This window comes from Dasypus novemcinctus, chromosome 25 (genome assembly GCF_030445035.2).
Source record: "Dasypus novemcinctus isolate mDasNov1 chromosome 25, mDasNov1.1.hap2, whole genome shotgun sequence".
NCBI classification, from domain to species: Eukaryota; Metazoa; Chordata; class Mammalia; order Cingulata; family Dasypodidae; genus Dasypus; species Dasypus novemcinctus.
The window spans coordinates 21,043,181-21,066,506 of NC_080697.1; the positions used below are offsets into that span (position 1 = coordinate 21,043,181).

At 46.2% G+C, this 23,326-nt stretch overlaps 1 protein-coding gene across 1 annotated transcript in view; it reads left to right on the plus strand.

Annotated features, from left to right (window-relative positions):
- The window catches only part of ALK (ALK receptor tyrosine kinase), a 769,970-nt gene that overhangs the window by 658,263 nt on the left and 88,381 nt on the right, over nucleotides 1-23,326 (plus strand). The window contains exons 10-11 of the mRNA XM_004452341.3: nucleotides 12,215-12,309; nucleotides 12,464-12,592. Coding sequence (XP_004452398.2) covers nucleotides 12,215-12,309; nucleotides 12,464-12,592 — 224 coding nt within the window. The remainder of the gene's footprint in view (nucleotides 1-12,214; nucleotides 12,310-12,463; nucleotides 12,593-23,326) is intronic.

The following is a 23,326-nucleotide window of genomic DNA, read 5'->3' on the forward strand; positions in this document are numbered from 1 at the left end:
GAAAATAAATGTTTGAGTTATTAAAAAAAAAAACGTACCTACTTTGAACACCGTGCTCTCATGGTCAAAGAAGTTTCCTCCATGAATCTCAGGGACACCTGGCAGAGGTGGTATTATGCATTGGCCGCTTAGTTGCAGGAACTGTGGTGATGCACACCCTGTCGGGCAGGTGAGGTGGTCAGCCAGCACCTGCAGGACCTGGCTACTGATTGGAGCTAGAGAAAGGAGTCTGGCCTGGTAAGCCTTGTGGGCTGTGAGTCAGGTCCCAGGTCCCAGGACAGGAACCCTGTGAGGGACCAGGTCTCCAGGGCATGACAGAAACCCCGTTGGTGAGGCTGGAGCCCAGGTGGACAGCACACCTGGCACGAGGAGACTGTAGCTGTATCCCACAGCACTAGACAGTGCTCCTTAAATCCACCTGCCTTGCTCAGGTGTTTTCCGAGTCCCGGCATGGCGCAGATGTGTGCGGGGGTGGGTAGAGGACATCACTGTGAGGCAAAGATGCTGCAGAACCCAGCAGCCAGCCACGACAACCAGCCCTGGGCCAGGCTTACCCCTGCCGCGCCCTGGAGGGGGTCAGTCAGCATGCCAACCTTCACAGGTGCCCTCAACACACCTGAATACCCGAGCTGGCACTGCATGCTATCTCAGCTAGAGGAACACTACCTGAAGAAACAAACGAAACCTCCAAACCTCAGGGCTCTACAAAAAAGATGTGGATACCTGGCCACCAAGAAATCCAAAATGAGAGGGCTGGTGGGTGGGTGGCCTACCACACGGTCATTGAGGGATGCAGCACCTTCCACCCTCCCTCAGACCCTGGAATCCTTGGCCTTCAGTCTGGCAAGGGGGAAAGCAGGTGGGGGTAATACGTGAGAAGATTGTATGAGCCAGGCCTAGAAGTGGGACTCATCACTTCTGCCCTCTTTCAATTGGCTAGAACTGAGTCACATGGCCACATCTACCTGCAAGGGAGCCTGGGAATGTTCTTGGCTGTACACCCAGATGGGGAAATAGCCTTGACAGGAAAAAATGAGCTGCTGTGTCATGGAATGAGCCAAGGAATACAGTTCTCACCCCCGACAGCTATCAGGACATCACTGAGAAGCCCACTTCCTTGTTTAGCTCCTCTGAGCACTGCTCAGGCTTCTTCTCCAAGGACTCTCAGATTCAAGGCCGAAATAAATTCTAAGGTATAAATGTTCCATTCTCCAAATTTTATGATGTAGTAAAGTCTTACTTTCTGGCAGAAGTCATTCCAGAATTTCTCTCTCTGAAGTAAATAAATAGGAAAAGCTATGTAATCTAAAGCTTCTCTAAAAATAAAAGCTAAAAAGAACTAGCAGGACACCTCGAACAGTGTTTTACGAACTTAGCTGAACATGATGATCATGGGAAAAACTTTTCTAAAGCAGAATGCTGGGCCCCTTACACAGAGATTCTGGTTCACTACATCTTGTAGGGGGGGCCCAGGAATCTGTATTATTTTATTTTATTTTATTTTTTTATTGATTTTGTGAAAATATTACATTAAAAAAACAATATGAGGTCCCATTCAACCCCACCACCCCCACCCCACCACTCCCCCCCCAGCAACACTCACTCCCATCATCATGACACATCCATTGCATTTGGTAAGTACATCTCTGGGAATCTCTGCACCTCATGGTCAATGGTCCACATCATGGCCCATACTCTCCCACATTCCATCCAGTGGGCCCTGTGAGGATTTACAATGTCCGGTGATTGCCCCTGCAGCACCATCCAGGGCAACTCTAAGTCCCAAAGGCGCCTCCACATCTCATCTCTTCCTGCCATTCCCCATATCCATATCAGCTACCATGTCCACTTTTCCCACTCCACTCCAATGCCACCTTTTCTCTGTGGACCTTGTATTGGTTATGTCCATGGCATCTCTATGTCAAGAGGAGGCTCAGATTCCACATGCATACTGGATGCAATCCTCCTGCTTTCAGTTGTAGGCACTCTAGGCTCCATGGTGTGGTGGTTGTCCTTCTTCAACTCCATCTTAGCTGAGTGAGGTGAGTCCAATAAATCAGATTGTAGGAGCTGAAGTCTGTTGAGGCTCAGGGCCTGGCTATCATATTGTCAGTCCAGAGAAGGTTTCTTGGGGGATTTTGATATGCAACCAGATTTGGAAATTACTGGCATAAAAGTCAGACCCATCCTTACATGGGCAAAGCAGGGAAGCAAGAAGTGCCTGGTGGGCAAATGTCACTTGCTGTCACATTGTCGGCAAACATATCCTCGGTCAATATCAAGCAAAGAGAATAGAAAGTCACCCCAGCAGCTCGGGCGGCGGGAGAAGCAGCAGCGGCCAGCAGCCCGGCGAAGCTGTCAGGCTAAACCTGCTCCTGTAAAAGTGGAAGCGAAGCCAAAAAAAGGCAACAGGAAAGGATAACCTTCAGACACAAAGTGCAAACAAAAGGAAAATAGGCAGCAAAAGGATAACAAGCTGAAGTGGCTAACCAAGAAAATAAAGATTTATCTGCAGAAAATGGAGAAAAAAATGAGGAGAGCCCAGCCTCTGATGAAGCCTCTGATGAAGCAGGAGAGAAAGCTGCCAAGTCTGGTTTATGCTGTATACCATGCCTTATCGGTGGTCCCTGCTTCTCCCTTCTCGTACAATCCAGAGGAATATTTTTATCAGCTGTTTTGTAACAAGTTTCTTAGTAGCTCTAGAAAAAACATTTTTAAGAAGGTGATTGGAATCCCACCTCATCCTAGTTTTTAAAGTGCAAATGTTTTTTTTTAAAGAGGGAAAATCATTTGCTGGTTATTTATTTTTTGGTACAACCAGAAAGTAGTGGGATATTGAATTAGAGGAATCTTTGCCTGTCTTGGGTGTCAGCTTATTTTCTGGGTGGGGCTGGCAGTTTTTGTACCTATAATACAACACATGCTTAATGGTGATCTGGAATCACAGCTCAGCATTTTTGAATATTTTGAATTACTTCTATTCCCATATCTTTCAGTATATGTGTTTCCTAAAACCATTCCCTGATCTCGGCTCTCCCTGTGAGACATAACGTCCGTGGTCATGGACATCTGGCTTTTCTAGTCACTTTGCTTGTGCTGTGAACGATTGGAAATGGGAGTAGGTAATGTTTATGGTATTACATTGTGAATTAAATAGGACTTAAAGATGTTAACGGCTTGTCAAAATTTGAAGATATTGGTACTTGATATCCTCTTAAAAACTTGCCTCCAAATTTCAAGCTGGAAAGTCACTGGAATAACTTTGGGATTAAAAATTACATGGCTTTTTAGGTTTCCAGTACATACATTGAAAATTGTGTGCAAACTGTTCATAATGTCTGTGCTGAACTTCAAAATAACCAATAAAATCTCAATTAAGAAAGGCAAAAAAAGAAAAAAGGTTAACTAATGCAGCCTCATGCTGGGCCACAGACCTGCTCACTGGGGGACACAGAGCATGTTCCCTGAAGCTCAAAAAAATAGGGAAAGAAAGGAGCTGCAGGAGAAGAGACCCTGCAGCACAGCCCAGAGCAGCCTTGGGCCAACCCCCCCCCCCTCCCCCAGAAGAGGGAGAGAGCTGTGGCCAGTGGCTCAGCAGTGCCACGAGCAGCCAGGCATGGATATATCCAAATCAAGCATTCATAACGCTGGAAGGGTCTGGTCCTCCTTCTTGCCCAGAAAATATCCGAGATCATTGGAGCAGGGAGTAGATCAGCAATCCTGAGCTGTAAATCCTACCGCTAACACTGATTGACCGTGACATTCAGGACAAGTTGTTGCTTTTGAGCGCTAAGTTTCCACAATCGAGAATGCAGAGCAGTGAGCCAGATCTAGCCCAGGAGACTGGTGCAGGAAATAGGCACTTGAACTGACAACACGTGACCCCCTTTAGCATAGCAGGACATTCAAATCTGTTCGAGATTTTCTAGGTAACATCCACAGCTCAGTTAAAAAATCAACAGATGCGCTGGTTTTCATAATTCTCGGTGCAACTCTGTGTTCTCAGCCTCTTCTCTCCCCAGGCAGAAAGACTGCAACTCCAGAATTTAGGGAACAATAGGGATGCTGATACATGCTGTCTGTCAGGAACCTTGTCGGCTCTGCAGACTCCCCCAGCAGCTCCACACAGCTGACACATACATCTTTGTTTGAGTCCCATCCCTGCATTTCCAGATGTCTAATCTGCCCAGTCCAACCTTCATTGGCCCACGCGTCCGCTGCCATCCTTCCCTCAAACCAGCCCCAGCCCCACAGCCCACACCTGAATGACATTTCTGTCCATGGCTGCTGTTTTCAGGGATATCCAGGACTTCAAAGTCTCTCTTGACTCCTTCTCTGTCACTTCCCACAGGCAATGTTTCCTCTGGTTGGGTAGAGCCTTGTTCCACAGCAGGAAAGTAAAGGGACCGTAGTGGGTGATGTGACTTACGAGTCTTTCCAAAGTCCCCGAGCGCCAGGCCCATGTCTTCTACATCTCTAGACTCCAGCTGCTGGCCCCGTGTCTCTGACTCTTAGGAGGTAGCCAAGCGATCTGTGCTGGGAAGTGGCAGAGAGACTAAGGCGGAGATCCGTGATTTGACACAGTGCTTGAGGACACTCAGCGATCTCACAGAAACTTAAAACAGGAGGAAAAATGTGAGTCCGTGCCAAAGAGAGGCTTCCGCTGTGCAAATACACACATGGTGTCGATGTTTAAAAGTAAGACAAGGCTCAGTTTCAGCCACTTGTCCAGTCTTCACTCTGCCTTTCGATGCTCGGCCCCCACAGAGCCAGAAGGCTGCCAGTTCACCCTTCTCGAGGCATTTTGCCAGGGAAGGAGGGAACCTGAAATCACCCTTTCCCTGGGTCTTCTTGCCACTTCTCTGGTGCCACCTCATCCCTCCAAGGCACGAGCTGTCACCACAGTGAGGGCAGTGCTGGGCATGCCCGTGTGTCCTGGGGTAGGTGGTATGGGTGTCCCAGGAGAAGAATGGATGCTGGGGCTTTCTAGCTCTAGAGAGCGCTGGAGGTCCCCGTTGTCCCAGGGAGCTGGCACTGCTTCATAAGTAGTATGAGGAGTAGAAGAATTCAGTGGTCCAAGAGGCCTAGCGTTCCTAGGCGAGTGGAAGTAGGAGCCTTGAGTTCTTGTCTTGACCCGACTGCTGTCTCACTGGTGACTGGCCCCATTGCTCCTTAGCAGTTTTACCTGTAAAATGATATTCTCAAGTGGCCCCTGCTCTTCCTTTTAGGCCTGGTCCCCCAAGTAATCGGGCCTGGGTAACTCCCACATAGACATCCAGCCCACGGCAGCGGCCCTGTCTCTCCCTTCCTTCTCTCTTTCCACTCTCCTCTCTGCCTCTCTTTCTCTCCCCTTCTCCCTCTGGGTAGTGCTTTACTTCTCCCCCGTCATGCACTTAGCTCAGTGGAGCCTGAGGGGCAGGTGACTTTGTGCACCGGCATCTCACCTGCTGGGTCGGGGCCGCAGGAAGCAAGAGCCACCGTCGCCTTTTCCTCTCAAACCGAGGCACAGGGAGCGCACAGCGTGTGACGCCGCCGAGCAGGGGAGGCCCTTCTGGAGGTGGAACTTCTCCCTGCCCTGCAGCCTGGGCCCACCTTTGAGCTAGGCCTTTCTGAATGATAATAGGCCAGGACCAAGGTGGGCACTGAGGCCCTCTAGCCTCAGCCCCCAAAGAAGCCGAGAGCGCAGTGCCTGGACGCCTTTCGCTGACAATGTGGCTGTTGAAGTGCCCGAGTGAGTCTCCGCGCTTGCTCGGCCTGACCGAACATTCGTTTTCTCCCCGCTTTCACCCAGAAGGGCTCCCTCCCAGCAGCTTCACTAGGAAAGATCTCTATGGCCCACGGAAACCTCGAATCGCTCGGTCTGGCTTTCCCTCACTGCTCTCCCGCTCACAATTCCCAGAGGGAAATCAAGTCAGGAGGCGAATAATTACTTCTGAGGTGGGAGTGAGCCAGGAGCAGACGCCCCTATCTGCTGGGTCTGACCCTGAAAGTCCAGTCTGTCCCCACGTTTCTGTGCAAAGACTTCTAGAGGCAGGACCCGTGTGTCCAGGCTTGGCCGTGTCAGTCCCTGCCACGTGAAGCCCAGCCCAGGCTGCCAGGAGATCCTGAGGCTCCTGAGCTGTCCCTCAGCCCCTCCTCTGCAACCGGTAACTCAAGTCAATTACGCAGATAATAGGAGAGATGTGGCAGGGTTTTTCATCACATGCATTACCCTAATAGAAATGCATACTGCGACCGGAGCTTTGTGACAGTCCATTTTAGAAGACTTTTGCCGAGCAAATCAACTGCACCGGAGAGAAATTGGAGAAAGCATTTCCCCTCAGCAGTAGCTGCCAGCTCTATCCTAAGCAGCCAGAGCCCAGGCAAGCCCCAGCTGCGAAAAGGGCTGCAGACCTCTCTCTCCTTCTGAGCCCACTGAATGGCCAATGAAGGGATCTGAGACTCGCCATCCATCCATTAGATACATTTTATCCAATCCAGCCACTCTTTCTTGCTCTCTCGCCAAGCCTTTCTATTCTCTCAGTCCACATTCAGACACATACCTTTTGTCAGCTACTTAAAATCATTAAGTGAACTTAATTAGGTTTGTCAATCCCCAATCCTGGCAGGGTGGCAAATAAGGCATTCTCTGCACTGTCCATTAACAGTCTGTTGCCTGAACGAGATGGTGCGTTTTCTGGAGCCGTGCGTGAGCAGCATCAGCATTTCCCAGGCAGAGATCTGCCCGGTACATCTGGGAGGCACCCAAGTCCAAGGCCCTCTGCACCTGGCCCACTGCTGGAATGGCCACTCCCTTTCCAGAATCCCGCTGGGCCAATTTTCAACAGGCCTCTCCATGCACTGAACAGGATGGGTCCGGTGGATGCATTGTTTATGCAAAACCAGCCTCTAGCCCAGATTTCTAGCCAAGTCTGTTTGAGCCACAAGTCCCAAGCCCCACTGGCTGGGAAAAAGAGAAAAAGAGGCAATACCCTGTAAATTCTAAAGTGTCTCCTTTGGAGATACCTAAAGAGCTGGGTAGGTGTGAACTCTAAAGGGGCAGGGAGCAAAATCTCCACTGCTAAGGACTTGGAAGGACAGGTGGCTTTCCTGGCAGGTTCTTTTTTTTTTCCCCCCTCTTTATTTTTTTTAAATGTTACATTAAAAAAATATGAGGCCCCATATAGCCCCACTCCTCCCACATCAACAACCTCTTTCATCCTCGTGGCACATTCATTGCATTTGGTGAATACGTTTTGGAGCACTGCTGCAGCACATGGATAGTGGTTTACATTGTTGTCTACACTCTCCCCTAGTCCACCCAGTGGGCCATGGCAGGACATACAATGTCCAGGATCTGTCCCTACAGTATCACCCAGGACAATTCCAAGTCCTGAAAATGCCCCACATCATATCTCTTCTTCCCTCTCCCTACCCTCAGCAGCTACCATGGCCACTTTCTCCACATCAATGCTACAATTTCTTCCATTACTAATCACAATACTTACATTGTAGAATATCAGTAAGTCCACTCTAATCCATACTCTATTCCTCCAGCCTGTGGACCCTGGGATGGTTATATCCACTCCCCCTCTATATCAAGAGGGAGCTTAGATTCCACAGGTGGGGAGAGCTTGCTGAGGAGCCTCCAAGAACTGACGCTTCTGTCCTCCTTGACCAGGCTGCCCCAGAGAGGAAGAAGAAGTGCTTTGCCAGCCCTGGGCTCAGCTTCCTTTCCCCATGGAGAACTGAGGCAGGGGCAGCCAAGTAACCCTATGTTTGCTAGGACCCCTGGCCCCTTGGACCCTGGCTGTAAAGTGGTGTGGACCTGTCTTCCCACCAGACCCAGAGGGCTCCACCCAGTACTTGCTAGAACTTGAGATCTCAGGTCGTACACCCAGCATCCACCTGGCCCTGGCGAGCGATTTGGTATCTGGACTTTTGGGGAACTCAGCAGGAAAGAGTGTTTGGACCCGTGAGACTCTGAGAGCCTTGAGGAAGTCTTGCCATCTCCAGCAGGGAGAGGGTGAGCAGAGCCAGGTGCAGGTAAAGGCACACAGCCAGGTCCTGCCCACAGTGGAGAAGTGTGACACGGGGTGGCCCTGAGGCCCACCTGGCCTCTAGACCAAGGCCCCCAGAGTAAAGAAGCCCCTATCTGCCCCCTCGCCTGCCAGGCCCAGACCCATCTCAGCCACTATTCCCGACTGCCCCTGCCTGACCCCCATCCTGCCCACACCACGGTGGGCGCCCCGCCCCCCTCCTGCAGCCTCGGATGCCTGTGGGAAGGGCTGGCAGTGTGGCCTCCTGGGGGGGCAGAGGCAGCCTTGCCTGTGTACATGGTGGCATCTGACTGAGTCTTCCCTGATTGTTATGAGTGTTCCTAACTCAAAATATGTGCAATTCCCAGTGTCAATCAAGCTCTTTTCAACAGCAGCTGCCACTGCCGTCGCCTCGCAGAGCACTTTAGAAATTCTTCTATTTAGAAACCGTTCCAGCTCCAGCTTGCATCACCCCATCCATGCTAAGAGGCCCAGTGGCTGTCAGAGAACTTGGAGGCTCTAATCTCTCAGTAATAAAGATGGAAGGCGGGGAGAGGTGGGAGGAGAAAGGAGGGAGGGTGCAGCTTCCCTGGAAGGGTCCTTTCAGGTACAAAACAGGGTTTTTTGTCCCTCTGCCATGAAGCCCCATGGGCACACAGGTGCTCAGGTGCCTCAGGTCCTGGAAGGGTCACCTGAATGAGATTCAGCAGGGAAATGGCCCCACGGGCTGTGGATGGCAGGTTAGGAGAAGATGACCGGGCAGAGTACATGAAAGGCAGGCTGCAGTGTGGGAGCGCAGGCAGCGTCCCCTGATACTTGCACAGGTGATGCTTCTTTCTCTTCACCCTCCCCCAGCGGCTCTGTGTGCCACCTGTCCTCTCGCTGAGAGAAGCATCTCACTAGCCTTTGCAACTGCTTTAAAGAGGAGGACACAGCAGTAGCCAGGCCCTGGTTGTAGAGAGGGAACCCCAGGTCTGGGCTGTGACCCCTCGGGAGCCCCAGGAACCCTGGTCACAGGTCTCCAGAGGTGACCTTGCCAAGACCTGGCATAGACCGGCGCTGGCGTATGACGCGCACGAGCAGAACAGGCTGTCGCGCAGTCACCTCCCGCCTTGTTTCCGCTTCAAGTCTCAATTCTCTGTCCTGTTTACTGATTCCTAGTTTTCCAAAAATAGGTCTTTGGTTTGATCACTGTCATGTTGGAAACTGAACCATTTTTGAAGATATTACAGTTGGAACTCTTCAGGCTGACCTTCAGATGCTCCCACAATCTTTTCCTCCTTCCAAATCCCTCACACTTTGGCCAAACGGACCCTTTCCCTCCCCTGAAACTTCCCTCTGCTCCAGTTGTCCTCCCGTCACCTTCCTGTCATTTCCAAACCCTTCTCTTCCTTCAAAGCCAGCTCAGATACCACCTCCTCTGTGGAGTCCTCCTGGCCCCCTCTGCCAGCTGCACTTCCTCTGCCCTCTGACCACCTGGAGCACTTCACCTCTACTTCTCCAGAGGCGCTGACCTCCTTCTACCCTTGCCTGCACGGTCTGATAAGTACTTCCTCTCACCAGTGAACAGGAAGCAGCTTGGCTGCAAGGTTCCCATTTGACATCTCCTAGAATCCCGCACGGGGCAGAGCTGGGCCCAGTATGCTCGGTGTATGTGAGTAAGACCTGCCCTTACCAAGGTCCCAAGGAAGGAGGCTTCCCTGAGGTCATCGAGGCCCGGGCACGAGGGCTGCCTGGAGGAGCTGGTGCTCCCCTCGCTGCGGTGCCCTCATCCTCCCTTACCTGTGTTCACTCAGGTGTCTCAGGACAGGATCTGGGGTCTCCCCGCCCCGGCCGCCTCCTTCCCGCCCCACTCCCCCCTGGTTATCGCAGCCCTCCTGGTCTGTCCTGTCATGGGGGTCGTGAAGCCCCAGTGGGTCCCGAGGTGGCACCAGGGGGGTCGGTGGTACAACAGATTCGGGCACATCTTCTTGAGAATCAAACCAGATTTGGGTCCTCGAACTGTGACTTGAAGACAGAAAGGATTATTTGTGAGTGATGAGATTTCATAAAACGGGTGAAGGCAGAGACGGATTTGAGTAGTTCCCTTCAGAATTGTCAGTCAGGAACATGATGTTGAGATAAACGTTTTCTTCTCATTTCAAGTCTCTCCCCCGTGGGAGCCAATAATCACCCTCTGACTGGCCAAGAACAACCAAGCCAGCATCTAACCCTCTTATTCCTTGATCAGACGTCATCTGCTCATGCGTCCTGCTGCAGCTGACCCACGGGCTGAAGCTCTGCTGCCCTCCCTCAAAGCCTTGGAGCGAATGTTCTTTCCCCCGGGTGTTTCTCTCCTGGGTGCCCTTCCTCCCTCTCCCAGCATTCCATTTTCTGCAGTTTCTGTGCCCCCCTGCCCTGCCTTCTCCACACACAGTCTCCTGCTCCTGCCAATGCCATGCTACCCCATAGCTCTGTTACCTGGGCTCTCTCTCTCTTTTCTAACAGCTTCAGTCGAGGTATACTTTCACCCATTTGGAGTGGTACAGATCAATGACTTTGAGCAAATGGGTAGAGCTGTGCAAAAAGCATCATGGTCCAACCTAGAACATGTCCATCACCCCAAAAAGAACCCTCAGCCTAGTTTGCAGTCACACCCCATTCTCAGTCCCAGTCTCAAGAAATCACTATCCACTTTCTGTTTATGCAGATTTGCCTGTTCTGAACATTTCAAATAAGTGGAATTGTACAATGTGTGGCCGTTTGTGCGGCTGGCTCACTGACCACAGTGTTGTTGAGGTCCATCCACGCTGTAGCATGTACCTGCAGTCCCTTCCTTTTCATGGCCAAATAGCTTCCCGTTGCATGACTAGACCACATTTTGTTTACCAGTCACCACTTGACAGGTGTGGGTTCCATGTCTTGATGTTTTCTGTCCACCACAGAGTGCACACACTGTGCTCCTGCTGTGTACAGGTCATTCTGGATTGACTTTCTGAAGGGTGGGAAAGGTTTTGAAGTTCTCAGGAAGGGGCTGGTTGACTAGTAGCCTTCCAGGAGGATGATTTCCCCAGGAAACAAGGAACCAAAGGTATTCTCCAGTAATCTCACTTTAAAGCCTTCCCTGGGCACAGGCGAGCACCTGACCCTCCAAAGCTATCAAAGAGGTGGAAAGAAACAATACCTCCAAGCTTCACTGTTAACTCTTTTTTTAAGATTTATTTTGTATTTATTTCTCTCCTCATCGCCCCCCGCTTTCTGTGTCCATTCTCTGTGTGTTCTTCTGTGTCTGCTTGCATTCTTGTCAGCAGGACCGGGAATCTGTGTCTCTTTCTGTTGCGTCATCTTGCTGCGTCAGTTCTTCGTGTGTGTGGTGCCATTCTTGGGCAGGCTGCACTTTTTTGCACTGGGAGGCTCTCCTTACAGGGTGCACTTATGGGACTCCCCTACGTGGGGGACACCCCTGTGTGACACGGCACTCCTTATGTGCATCAGCACTGCGCATGGGCCAGCTCATCACAGGGGTCAGGAGGCCCTTGGTTTGAACCCTGGACCTCCCATGTGGTAGGCAGATGCTCTATCCATTGAGCTAAATATGCTTCCCACTGTTAACTCTTCACGGCCCACTCTGTGTGGGTTACAAACATTCCTGGGGTAATAGTCAAAATCATTTAATATTTAACAACCAGTTGGTCAATGCACCAGGAGAGATACTGGACAAACCACAGAATATGTGGTCTCTGCTATGAAGGGGCTAAGCCTTTGGTGTTGGATTTGGCTGTTGGCTGCCTAGGACCACAAGCAGGGACATCTAAGGGACAGTGTTCTTTATTGGTTGGTATAAAAACATTTCAATATTTTAGTAACAGCTTCAGCCCCACTGGGAGCACCAGCTAAATCGCAAGCCTACCCATTTCCACTCACCCTGTATACACAGAAACCGAAGAGATGTCCTCAGTTTACCAGGGAATGTATTTAAGGGCCAGGGGGTGGCCATTGACAGCATAGAACAATATTCCAGAAAGGGCAGTGCTCTGTGTTAGAGAAGTGGACGGAGGGGTTGGCTGCTCCCCTCCTGTCTCTGCTCTGAAATCAGAAGAGACCAGTAAAAATTAAAGTTACAAGCAAGGTAATCTGCACACTTGCACTGGATGCCGAATCCCAAAATGTGAACAACCCAGGCTGTTCCTCACGCACATTCTTCTCGATACGTACAGGTTCTGGCTGCAGATTGTTGCATGGTGGGGAGAAGGATCCAGAGCCACCGTGGCTTTCGACAATATCTCCGTCAGCCTGGATTGCTACCTAACCAGTGAGTGCTCCTTGTACCCAGCACGTCTGTCCTCCCAACCCAGACCACTGCAGCCTGGTCACCCCTGCATAAGCCGAGACGTCTTGTCCCTCCCACCCCCCTCTCCCTTCAGTTGAGCCTTGCCTGTCTCAGACCCTGGCCTCTTCTATTCCAGTCAGCGGGGAGGACACGGTGCCACAGAACGCAGCACCCAAATCGAGGAACCTGTTTGACAGAAACCCAAACAAGGAGCCAAAACCCTGGGAAAGCACACCCAGAGAGACCCCCATCTTTGACCCTACAGGTAAGGGCTCATTTCACAAGTATAAGCAAAGAATTTCTTTGTGCAAAAGACAAGAAAGATGTGTGCTGAAGTTGGGGTGGGGAGCAGTTTTTAAAGAAGAAAACAGCCTTTAGAACCACACTCTGTGTCTGGGAATTTAAGAGGAAGTTCTTTGGGTTCTCTTCTTGCCTGGACAAAGGGGTCTGGGGCAGTTGTGCAGAGCAGCCACCTGCCTCCGTGCCTGGGGAATAGCAAGGACCCGGCAGGAGAACCAAGCTGGCATGCACTCCTAAACTCAGCTCCTCCTCATTTACTGACCAAAGCAGCCTTTCCTGTTGGATTTCTTCTCCTGGAAGAAAGAGTTGTTCCCAAGACCAGGCTTTTCTATTACACAAAGGCTGGCTACCCCATCAGGGATAAAGCCCCCAAAGCTTCCAGTTCACCACCTTTACCCCAAACCTTTGGCTCCCATTTAAAGTTGCACAATTCAGTGATTTTTAGTAAATTTGTAGAGTTGTGTAAAGAATACCAAAGCTGTTGGATTCAACATATCCCACCTTCCCATGCCTCTAGCTGATTCAAACACAGGCCTCTTCAGTCTCTGGCCCAAAACCATGGCTGTGACTCCTCAGCTACTCTTTGTATCCGGAGGAAGTCTCTTGGAATGGTCCCCAACCCCGGAATGAGGTTCCATACCCGTTATTAGATCAGAGAAGTGGATTCAGGTCACCTGGGCCCCACATCAACAAGGGGGATCCCCAGGGGTCGGTGCCTGGGCATATGAAACGCCTTAGATGTGAGTAACCTGAGAAGCAGGTTGACGTGAACAATCCCCACTCACTCTTTTCCTACCAAAGATCAATCTTATTAATGTAAGAGCAAACAAATGATAAATCTCCCATGCCATTTATAATGCGGAGCCCTTATTTAGTGCAAAATACAAAAAAGTAGAAGCATGCACCTTGATCACTAAATTCATTCATTCTCTACTTAACTAAATATTAGCTTTGCCTTTGAAGAAATCCTTTCCCTCTTCTCCCCCAAAAATCTGTCCCAGGATGAATTCTCATCCTCTTCGTGACTCCTGATGGCTCTAAGCCAGTTGCCGGGAGAACGTGTTAGTTGCGCTTCTCATCACACTCCTTCCCCCCCACTCACTAGAACCTCAAAAAGGTTCTCTTCGTTTTTCTACTCAGAGGCAAGCCTTACACACTAAACTGTAGGCTCTTGCCATTTGTTCACTCTATGGTGTGGTTAATAAAAACCTCTAACATGAGGGAGGCATCCTTCTAACTCATTCATTCAGTGTCCCTCCTCACCGCCCAACCCCAAGGTTTCACCTCCATTTCCTTCCTGGCCCTTGGTCAACTATCACCTCCCTGTGATAAATTCAGGAAAGAGCCCAGACTCCCCCTTTCTGCGTGACCATGTTAAACAAACATCGCAGCAGGATCCCCACCCGGGCCTAGCCAGCAGCGCTGATTATATAGCAGGGACTCCAGAAACACTTATTGATCAACTGGTAGGAAGCGTGATGTTGAGCTCAATTCTTGGATATCAGCAGCCGGCTCCCCTGCAGCCAGCATTTAGGAAACAGCCGTCTACCCTGCCCAACTCCCCAGTTTACTGCCATATAACTCCCACTGTCCCTAAAAGGCTAATCGGTAAGTGTCTGCCCAGTAGCTACTCAGATTAATGAAATCATGCAGTGGCTCAAAAGCAGTGATAACTTCCCTACCACCACCAAATAAAATTAGAAGCGAGTGGCTGCCTGAGAGGCTGAGATGACAAAGGCTGGCACTCAAGCCTTGTCCCTGGAGTCACTTTTTTCCCCAATCCCTGACACCAGCCACTTGGCAGGCGTGACTTAGAAGGTGGCTATGGGTCAGCCTGCTGTTTTCAGCCCTTCTGGAGTGACACTAACTTAAGAGAAAACAGACATTCAGCCGAATATATCCCTGTGCCTTAGAAGCTGCTCCGGCTCCCTGGAACTCCTCAGAAAGACTGCAGGGCCCTGAAAAGAGGGCCACTCTTTTCCAAGAAACCTGCTGTCACATCAGGGAATAGCTTAGGTGAGGGAGAAGCTGGGTTAGGCTCCCAATGACACTTTCCCTGACTGTGTTCCAATAGTAGGAGGCATCTCTCCCTCTTCATGACTTTGATCTACCAGTCCTGCCTTGCTGCAGATTTCTAGGAATAGGTGGTATTGGTTGAGTCTGTTTTTATCAGGAGGACTTTCCAGGGGAGTAGGGCCTCCTTTTCCTGCCACTTACAAAACAACATCCGCCAGCCACCCAAGGTGGCACTTGGCCAGGACTCAGCCACAGCCCGGGATCCTTGTCCGCACTGAGCCCCTGAAGGGGCTAGCTCCGAATACCACCCCCATCCATCTTTAATCCAGACCCAGACACAGTTCTTGCATACTAGCCCTGTGGCCATTTCTGTGCTCAGCCAGGAGATGCCAATAGAAGAAACCCAGGTCAGGAGCTCATAGGACTCATGGTCTAGAAGAGAACAGCACAGGTGCACAAATCTTTAAGGTGCCTACAGCAAGAAAGGTACCATGAAAAGGAGGGGTCTTATAGGGGGTAAGATCCAGCCAGACCCATGAAGTTGGCAGAAGCCAGGGCCAGGACACACACCCCCAGTCATCATCCCTCAGCACACCTCAGCCCAGGACCTCCTGTTGTAACAGCAACCAGGCTGGCCTGGTACTTGCTATTCTCGAGCTTCCGGTCTGGGAGAGGTGAGCTGTAGCTTATGAATGGGCAGGTCATGGCCTACAATAAAGAACTTAAATCAAGCCCAGAGCCTCCACCTCAAAGGCCCCACCAGAGGGGGAGGGACAAGTAGGTGGGGATGAGAAAGGCAAAGAACTGAACCATCACCCAGTATGCCTACCCTGCACATATCCTCTCACTTAGACCTCACTGGCCCAGGAATAGGTGTTGTTATGACCATTTGGGATGAGAAAATGGTGTAGAAGAATGCAAGAGTGACACAGCTGGTAGGGAGTGGGGACAGGATGTGAACCCTAAGTCCACGTTCTTTCAACCAACTAAACCATTTCTAGGCATTAGTGTCTCCAATTGGAAATAAACACTAAAAATGGAAAAGGGGGGTAAAGGAGTTCTGGATGAAAGTCCCTCATACAAACAGTAAAAAATTCATCTCCCAACCCTCTGACAAAGTAGAGAGGAGAAAAGACAATAATCAGTTTTTCTTTTCAAAGTTCTATACTGGCAGTTTATGCTGGTCTGGATTGAGGGTGGCTAGTGGCACATCACTGGTCATCCTGGCAGACCTCAAAGCAGCTCTTGGAAACACAGAGTCCAAAGTTTGAAAACAGTTTCTCACAAAATTTCCAAATTCCCCAAAGATTCCTCACATCTCCAAAGCCACCCCTATCCCTCCCCACCCTGAAGAAGGATTGGGCCTGATGTCCCAGGTCTGGGGGTTCCCCCATTCCCCAGTCCATGAGCAGAGTGGCCTGCTGGAACATTGAGACAGGGAAAAGCTCATCCAGGCACTTCACTCAGTATTCTCGGAAACCTCTGAGTCACTTTAGCTAATCAGATGAAGAAGCTGAAGGAGAAAATGGGACAAATATTAAGTCCAGGGAAATTACATTTGTCAGCTTTGCACATACAATTACACTAACCAAATGGTTGGGATAATGTAATCATGGAGCTGCAGAGATGTGCTTTTCTCTCTCTGGCTCTAAAGAATGTTAGGAGTGAGAATGTGCAAGCAGGAGCTGCCACCCTTTCTCCAAAAAAAGCTCTGGTAAAGGACAGGCAGAACCCCCAGGGCTCAGCAACACTACCACAGCGTCCTCCTTCACCTGTGAGCTCAGATGTTGTACAGGGAGGGCCAAAGTGAATCAGCTTAGTGAGAGCCAGCCCAAACCTTGGGCCCAATCCCACAGGTAATGGTAATTTGTGGAACCCTGGCATCAAAACCACAGCCCTTCCATTGAGTTGTTTGGTGACAGGTTGTTTTGCCCTTTTCTGAAAAAATCGCTTACCAAAGAGGAAAAAAAAAAAGAAATAAAAAGCAATTAAAACAGAGAGAAAAATGGTGGAGTAGGGAGTTCCAGAACTCAATCCTTCCATCAAAACATCTATTAAACATGCAGGAACTATCTGAAACTACTGTTCTGGGGGCTCTGGTTGCCAGAGGAGCACTGTACAGCATCCAGGAAAGAGTAGAAGGAAGAGGCTAATAAAATACAGAAAAGAACTGTAAGTTGCTCTATCCACATGGTAGTGGCCAGTGCTCATTCCCCATTCTCATGGCAGCCATGGAATCCAGTCCCTTGGTAGCAGTTGCTGACAGAAAGGAATGTAAAAATCCACTTCCCCAAGTGGGCACGACTGATCACTGATTATGGCTTTTGATTAGCAAATTCAGATCACTGGGTCCTGGGTCAGGGCAATTATTTCAACCTGCCCCAAACAAGGGCAGAGTCAGTGGAGACTGAAAGACATACTGACACCTTAGCGATGCAAACAGAGCCATCTGCTGAGCAGGCCAGGAAAGCATGGCTTTGGGAAGCAAAGAGGATTTTGGCTTCCTTTCTGATCCCATCCCCAGGGCACTTGGAGTCTATCTATGCCCCCTTTTTGGGTCCCTAGACCTATTTTGGTTGGGGAATACTGACTTGTGAAAGTCCACTCTGGGATGACCCCTCTCCCAGAATTTGCCCTCTTGGCAAAAGGAACTAGAAGCAACAACAAAAAGTGTAAAAAATGTATAGAGGCAAAACAAAAACAAACAGAAAACAGAGCAGATCAAAATTCCCAGAGAAGAAAAAAAGGAAAAGAACCCTTCTCCTGGAGGTGAAACAACTGCACAAAAAGTGCATCTTTAAAATTGTACCATGTATCTAGGGCAAGAAGAGCTGAAAAAAAATCTGATCACTGAAACACAGGTTATTCTAAAGATTAGAATGAGGGGGCTAAGCATCAAAGAAGAGTCTTAACAAAGCAAATCAGCAATAAAACCCTACACAAAAGACAGAAACTGATCTCCAGAGTAAATGCATCAAGAAAATCAGATGCCTAGATATCAGCAAAAAAATTGTAAGCCTACTAAGTAACAGGAAGGCTCATTCAAGGGATAAATTAAAACTTCAGAGGAGATACAGAATCCAGAACAACTAATCAAGGATGTTTGAACAAATCTCCTAAATCATTTCAAGGATATTAAGGACATATGATTAAAGAGATAAATGATATTAAGAAGACAACATGTGAGCATAAAGAAGAATTTGAAGGTATAAAAGAAACATAACAGAAATTATGAGGATGAAAGCTATAGCAGTTTGATATGATTATGAATTCCAAAAATTGATATTGGATTATGTTTATAATCTGATCTGCACCTGGGCCTGATTGAGTTACAATTAGGGCTTTAATTGGGCCACATCATTAGGACATTGAGTCCCTGCCCCTTGGTGGGTGGGGATTCACAGATAAAAGGCATGGCAAAGGACAGAATTGTGGGGTTTCTGATGTTGGAGTTTTGATGTTGGAGTTTGATGCTGAAGACTTCAGCTGGAGCCCTGGAAGTCAGCATGCAGAGGAAACAGAAACCAGCCCCAGGAAGAAAGGAACCTTGAACCCAGAGAAAAGCAAGTCCCAGGAATGTAAGAACCTAGGAAGCCTGAACCCTCTCAGATGTCAGCAGCCATCTTACTCCAAGTAGACTTTGGTGAGGGAAGTAACTTATGCTCTATGGCCTGGTATCTATAAGTTCCTATCCCAAATAAATACCCTTTATAAAAACCAACCAATTTCTGGTATTTTGTATCAGCACCCCTTTGACTGACTAATACAAAAGGCAAAATGGAATTGATTAAAATTACACTAGAGGCATACAACAGCAGATTGAATAGGCAAAAGAAAGAATCAGCAAACTAGAAAACAATACAATCAAAATCTTACAGGCAGAAGAACAGATAGATTAAAGAATGGAAAAATTGAGCAGTGTCTCATGGATTTTAATGACAGCTTGAAGCACAAAAACATATGGGCCATGGGTATCCCAAAAGGAGAAGAGAAGGAAAAGGGGCAGAAAGATTATTTGCAGAAATAATGGCTGAAAATTTCCCAGGTCTTATGAAATATATAAATATACATGTTCAAGAAGCACAACATACCCCAAAAAGAATTAATTCTAATGGACCTACTCCAAGATACATACTAATCAGAGTGTCATATGCCAAAGATAAAGGGAATTCTGAAAGCAGCAAGAGAAAAGCAATTGGTCGCATACAAGTGATCCTCAATAAAACTAAGTGCCAATTTCTCATCAGAAATGCTGGAGACTAGAAGGCAAAAGTATGGTATATCAAGGTACTGAAAGGAAAAATCTGCAAGCCAAAAATTCTTTATCTATCAAAACTGCCCAACAAAAATGAGGGAGAGTTTAAAATAGTCACAGATAAACAGAAACTGAGAGTTCATCAACAAGAGACCTGTCCTACAAGAAACACTAAAGGGAGTTTTGCAGGTTGAAGGGGAGAGACAGGAGAGAATGGCTTGGAGTAAGTGAAGAAAGGAAGATTATCAGTAAGGGTAACATAAAGGGTAACGAGAAAGACAATTTAAAAAGTTATGACATGTAAAAACCAAAGGCTAAAATGGCTGAAGTAAGTACTACCTTTACAGTAATAACATTAAATGTTATTAGATTAAACTCCCCAATCAAAAGATGCAGATTGGCAGAATGGATTTTTTTAAAAGTATGATCCAACTATATGCTGTTTACAAGAGACTCACCTTAGACCTAAAGACATAAATAGGTTGAAAGTGCAAGTTTGGAAAAAGATATTCCAGGCAAATAGTTAGCAAAAAAGTGCTGGGATAGCTATGCATAATAGAATGAAATCAATAACAGGTGGAGAACTGGAAATTTCACAAATATATGGAGTTAAACAACACATTCTTAAACAATAAGTGAGTCAAAGGAGAAATTGCAAGGGAAATCAGTAATTATCTCAAGACAAATGAAAATGAGAACACAAAAATAACAAAACTTATGCAAAGACAGTGAAAGAGAGAAATTTTTAGCCCTATATGCTTATATTAAAAAAAGAAGGAGATAAAGTGAAAGACCTAACTCCACACCTGGAGGAAGTAGAAAAAAAGAAAGGAACTAATCCCAAAGCATGCAGAAGGAAACAAATAACTAAGAGTAGGGCAGAAACACATGGTTTTAAGAAAGAAAAAAAAAATAGATTTAACAAAACCAAACATTGGTTCTTTGAGAAGATCAATAAAATTAACAAACCATAGCTAGAATTGACAAAGAGAAAAAGAAAGATGCAAATAAATAAAATCAGAAACGAGAGGGAGGCATTACTACTGACCCCACAAAAATAAAAAGATCATAAAAGGATACAATGTACAACAATAAGCCAATGACTTAGACAACAAAGATGAAATGAACAAATTCCTAGAAAAACACAAACCACCTACACTGATTCTAGAAGAAATAGAACACCTCAACAGACCAATCACAAGTAAAGAGAGTGAATCAGTCGTCACAAACATCCCAACAAAGGAAAGATGGTTGCACAGGTGAATTCTATCAAGCATTCTGAAAATAATAGCAATCCTGCTCAAACTCTTACAAAAAATTGGAGAGGAGGGAACACTACCTAACTCATCCTGTGAGGTAACGTCACCCTAATAAAAAAAGGTATATAAAGACACTAATAGAAAATAAAATCACAAACCAATTTTTCTTACAAATATAGATGCAAAAACTTCAATAAAATACTTTCAAAATCAAGTTCCAATAGCACATTAAAAGAATTATATACCACAATCAAATGGGTTTTATCCCAGGTATGCAAGGGTAGTTCAACATAAGAAAATCAATTAACATAATATACCACATTAACAAATCAAATAGGGAAAACCACACGATCATCTCAATTGATGCAGAAAAGGCATTTGACAAAGTCAAAATCCTTCTTGATAAAAATACATTGGGAAATAGGAATAGAAGGAATCCTCCTCAACATGATAAAGGGCATACTGCTAACATTGTGCTCAATGGTAAAAGACTGAAAGCTTTCCCTCTAAGAGCTTGAACAAGACAAGGATGCCTACTGTCATCGCTGTTATTCAACATTGTATTGGAAGTTCTAGCCAAAGCAGTTAAGAAAGAAAAAGAAAAAAATCTTCCAATATTGGAAAGGAAAAAGTAAAACTTTCCCTATTTGCAGATGACATGATCCTATACATAAAAAGCCCCAAAAATCTACAACAAATCTACTAGAGCTAATAAACAAGTTCAGCCAAGTGGCCAGATACAAAATCAACATGCAATTATCAGGAGTGTTTCTATACACTAGTAATGAGCAATTTGAGGAGGCTATCAAGGAAAAAATTCCATTTACAATAGTAAGTAAAAGAATCAAATATCTTGGAATAAATTTAACCAAGGATGTGAAGGACTTGTACACAGAAAACTACAAAACATTGCTAAAAGAAATCAAAGAAGACCTAAGTAAATGGAAAGACAGTCTGTGTTCTTGGAATGGAAGACTAAATACCGTTATGATGTAAGGATAGATATATTGATCAAGGAATTGAATGGAGAGTTCAAAAATAGACCCTCACATCAATGGCCAGATGATTTTTGACAAAGCTGCCAAGTCCACTCAACAGTGAAAAAATAGTCTTTTTAACAAATATTGCTGACAGAACTGGCTGTCTATATATAAAAGAATGGAAGTTGTATTAATCAGGGTTTTCTAGAGAAACAGAACCAAAAGGAGATATCTGTAAATATTATAAGATTTTATAAAACTGTCTCATGCAACTGTGTGTGAGTCCAAATTGCATAAGTTAGGCTGCAAGCTGGAAACTCTGATGAAGGTTTTCATTGAATTCTTCAGGAGATGCTGGTTGGCTAAAGTTGAGATGGAAATTCTTCTAAGTGCTGATATCATCATTCACGATTCTGAGAGCATCCTTGTCTTGTTCCAGCTCTTAGAGGGAAAGTTTTCAGTCTTTCACCATTGAGTACAATGTTAACAGTGGGTTTTTCATATATGCCCTTCAACATGTTGAAGAGGTTTCCTTCTATTCCTATTTCTCAGTTCATTTTAAGGCCTTTAACTGTTTGCATGAGACATCTTTCAGTCATAGATGCAATCAGCTTACTATTGATTTAAGTCTACAAATTGACCTCACAGTAGCAATTAGGCTAGTGCTTGCTTGACCAAACAAATGGGCACCATTACCAGGCCAAGTTGACACATGAGCCTAACCATCACAAAGGGGGAATGCTATCTCACACCGTATACAAAAATTAACTAAAAATCAATCAAAGACCTAAACATTAGAACCAGGACTGTAAAATTCCTAGAAGAAAATGTAGGGAAGAATCTTCAGGATCTTGTGTTAGACAGTGATTTCTTATAACTTATACCCAAAGTGCAAGCAAGAGAAGAGAAAATAGATAAAAGGGACCTCCTCAAAATTTAAAAACTTTTGTATATCAAAGGACTTTGTCAAGAATGTAAAAAGACTACCTATTCAAGGGGAGAAAATTTTTGGAAACCACATAAAGAAATCCTACAACTCAACAATAAAAAGACAAACAACCCAATTTAAAAATGGGCAAAAGACTTGAATAGACTTTTCTTCCAAGAGGAAATATAAATGGCTAAAAAGCTCATGAAAAGAGGTTCAACCTCACTAGCTATTAGGGAAATGCGAATTGAAAACATAATGAGATATCATTCACTCCTACTAGAACAGCCAATATTTTTTAAAAAAGAGAAAGAAATAAAGGAAAATACAAATGTTGGAGAGGATATGGAGAAATAGGAAAATTCATTCATTGCTGGTGGGCATGTAAAATGGTGCAGCTGCTATGAAAGAAAAACCGGTAGTTCCATGGAAAACCACATATAAAATTACCATATGATCCAGCCTTCCCACTGAAAGCAGGGACTTGAACAGATATTTATGCACTAATGTTCATTGTGGCATTACTCACAATTGCCAAAAGATGGAAGCAATCAAGTGTCCATCATCTGAATGGATAAACAAAATGTGGTATATATGTACAATGGAATATTATTTAGCTGTAAAAAGGAGTGAAGTCCTGATGCATGTGACAACATGGATGAACCTTGAGGACATTATACTGAGTGAAATAAGCCATACACAAGAGGACAAATATTGCATGATCTCAGTATTATGAACTAATTATAATAAACTCATAGAGTTAGAATCTAGAATATAGGTTTCCAGGGGATAGATTGGGGTTAGAGAATAAGGAATTGATGCTTACTTTGTACAGAACTTCTGTTTAGGCTGATGGTAAAGGTTTGGAAATGAATGTTAGTGATTGTAGCACACTATTCTGAGTGTAATCAACAGCAATGAACTATATAAGTGAATGAGGTCGAAAGGGGAAAGTTTACGATATACATAATACTAGGATAAAAAATTAAAAACTAAAAATGTAAGACTGTACAGTTGTACATAAGATGGTACTACTGTAGTTGATGCACTATGGTTAATTGTACAAGGATAAAAATGTTCTTTCAGTAATTATAACAAATGTACGATATTAAACAAAGTGTTAATAATAGGCTGGTATATGGGAAAAATACACCTAATGTAAAACGGTGGATGATAGATAGACCTGTTTTTATATTTCATCAGTTTTAACAAAGGTAACTACTGTTTTTTTAAAAAGTTCTATCATCAATTTTTGTTTCTT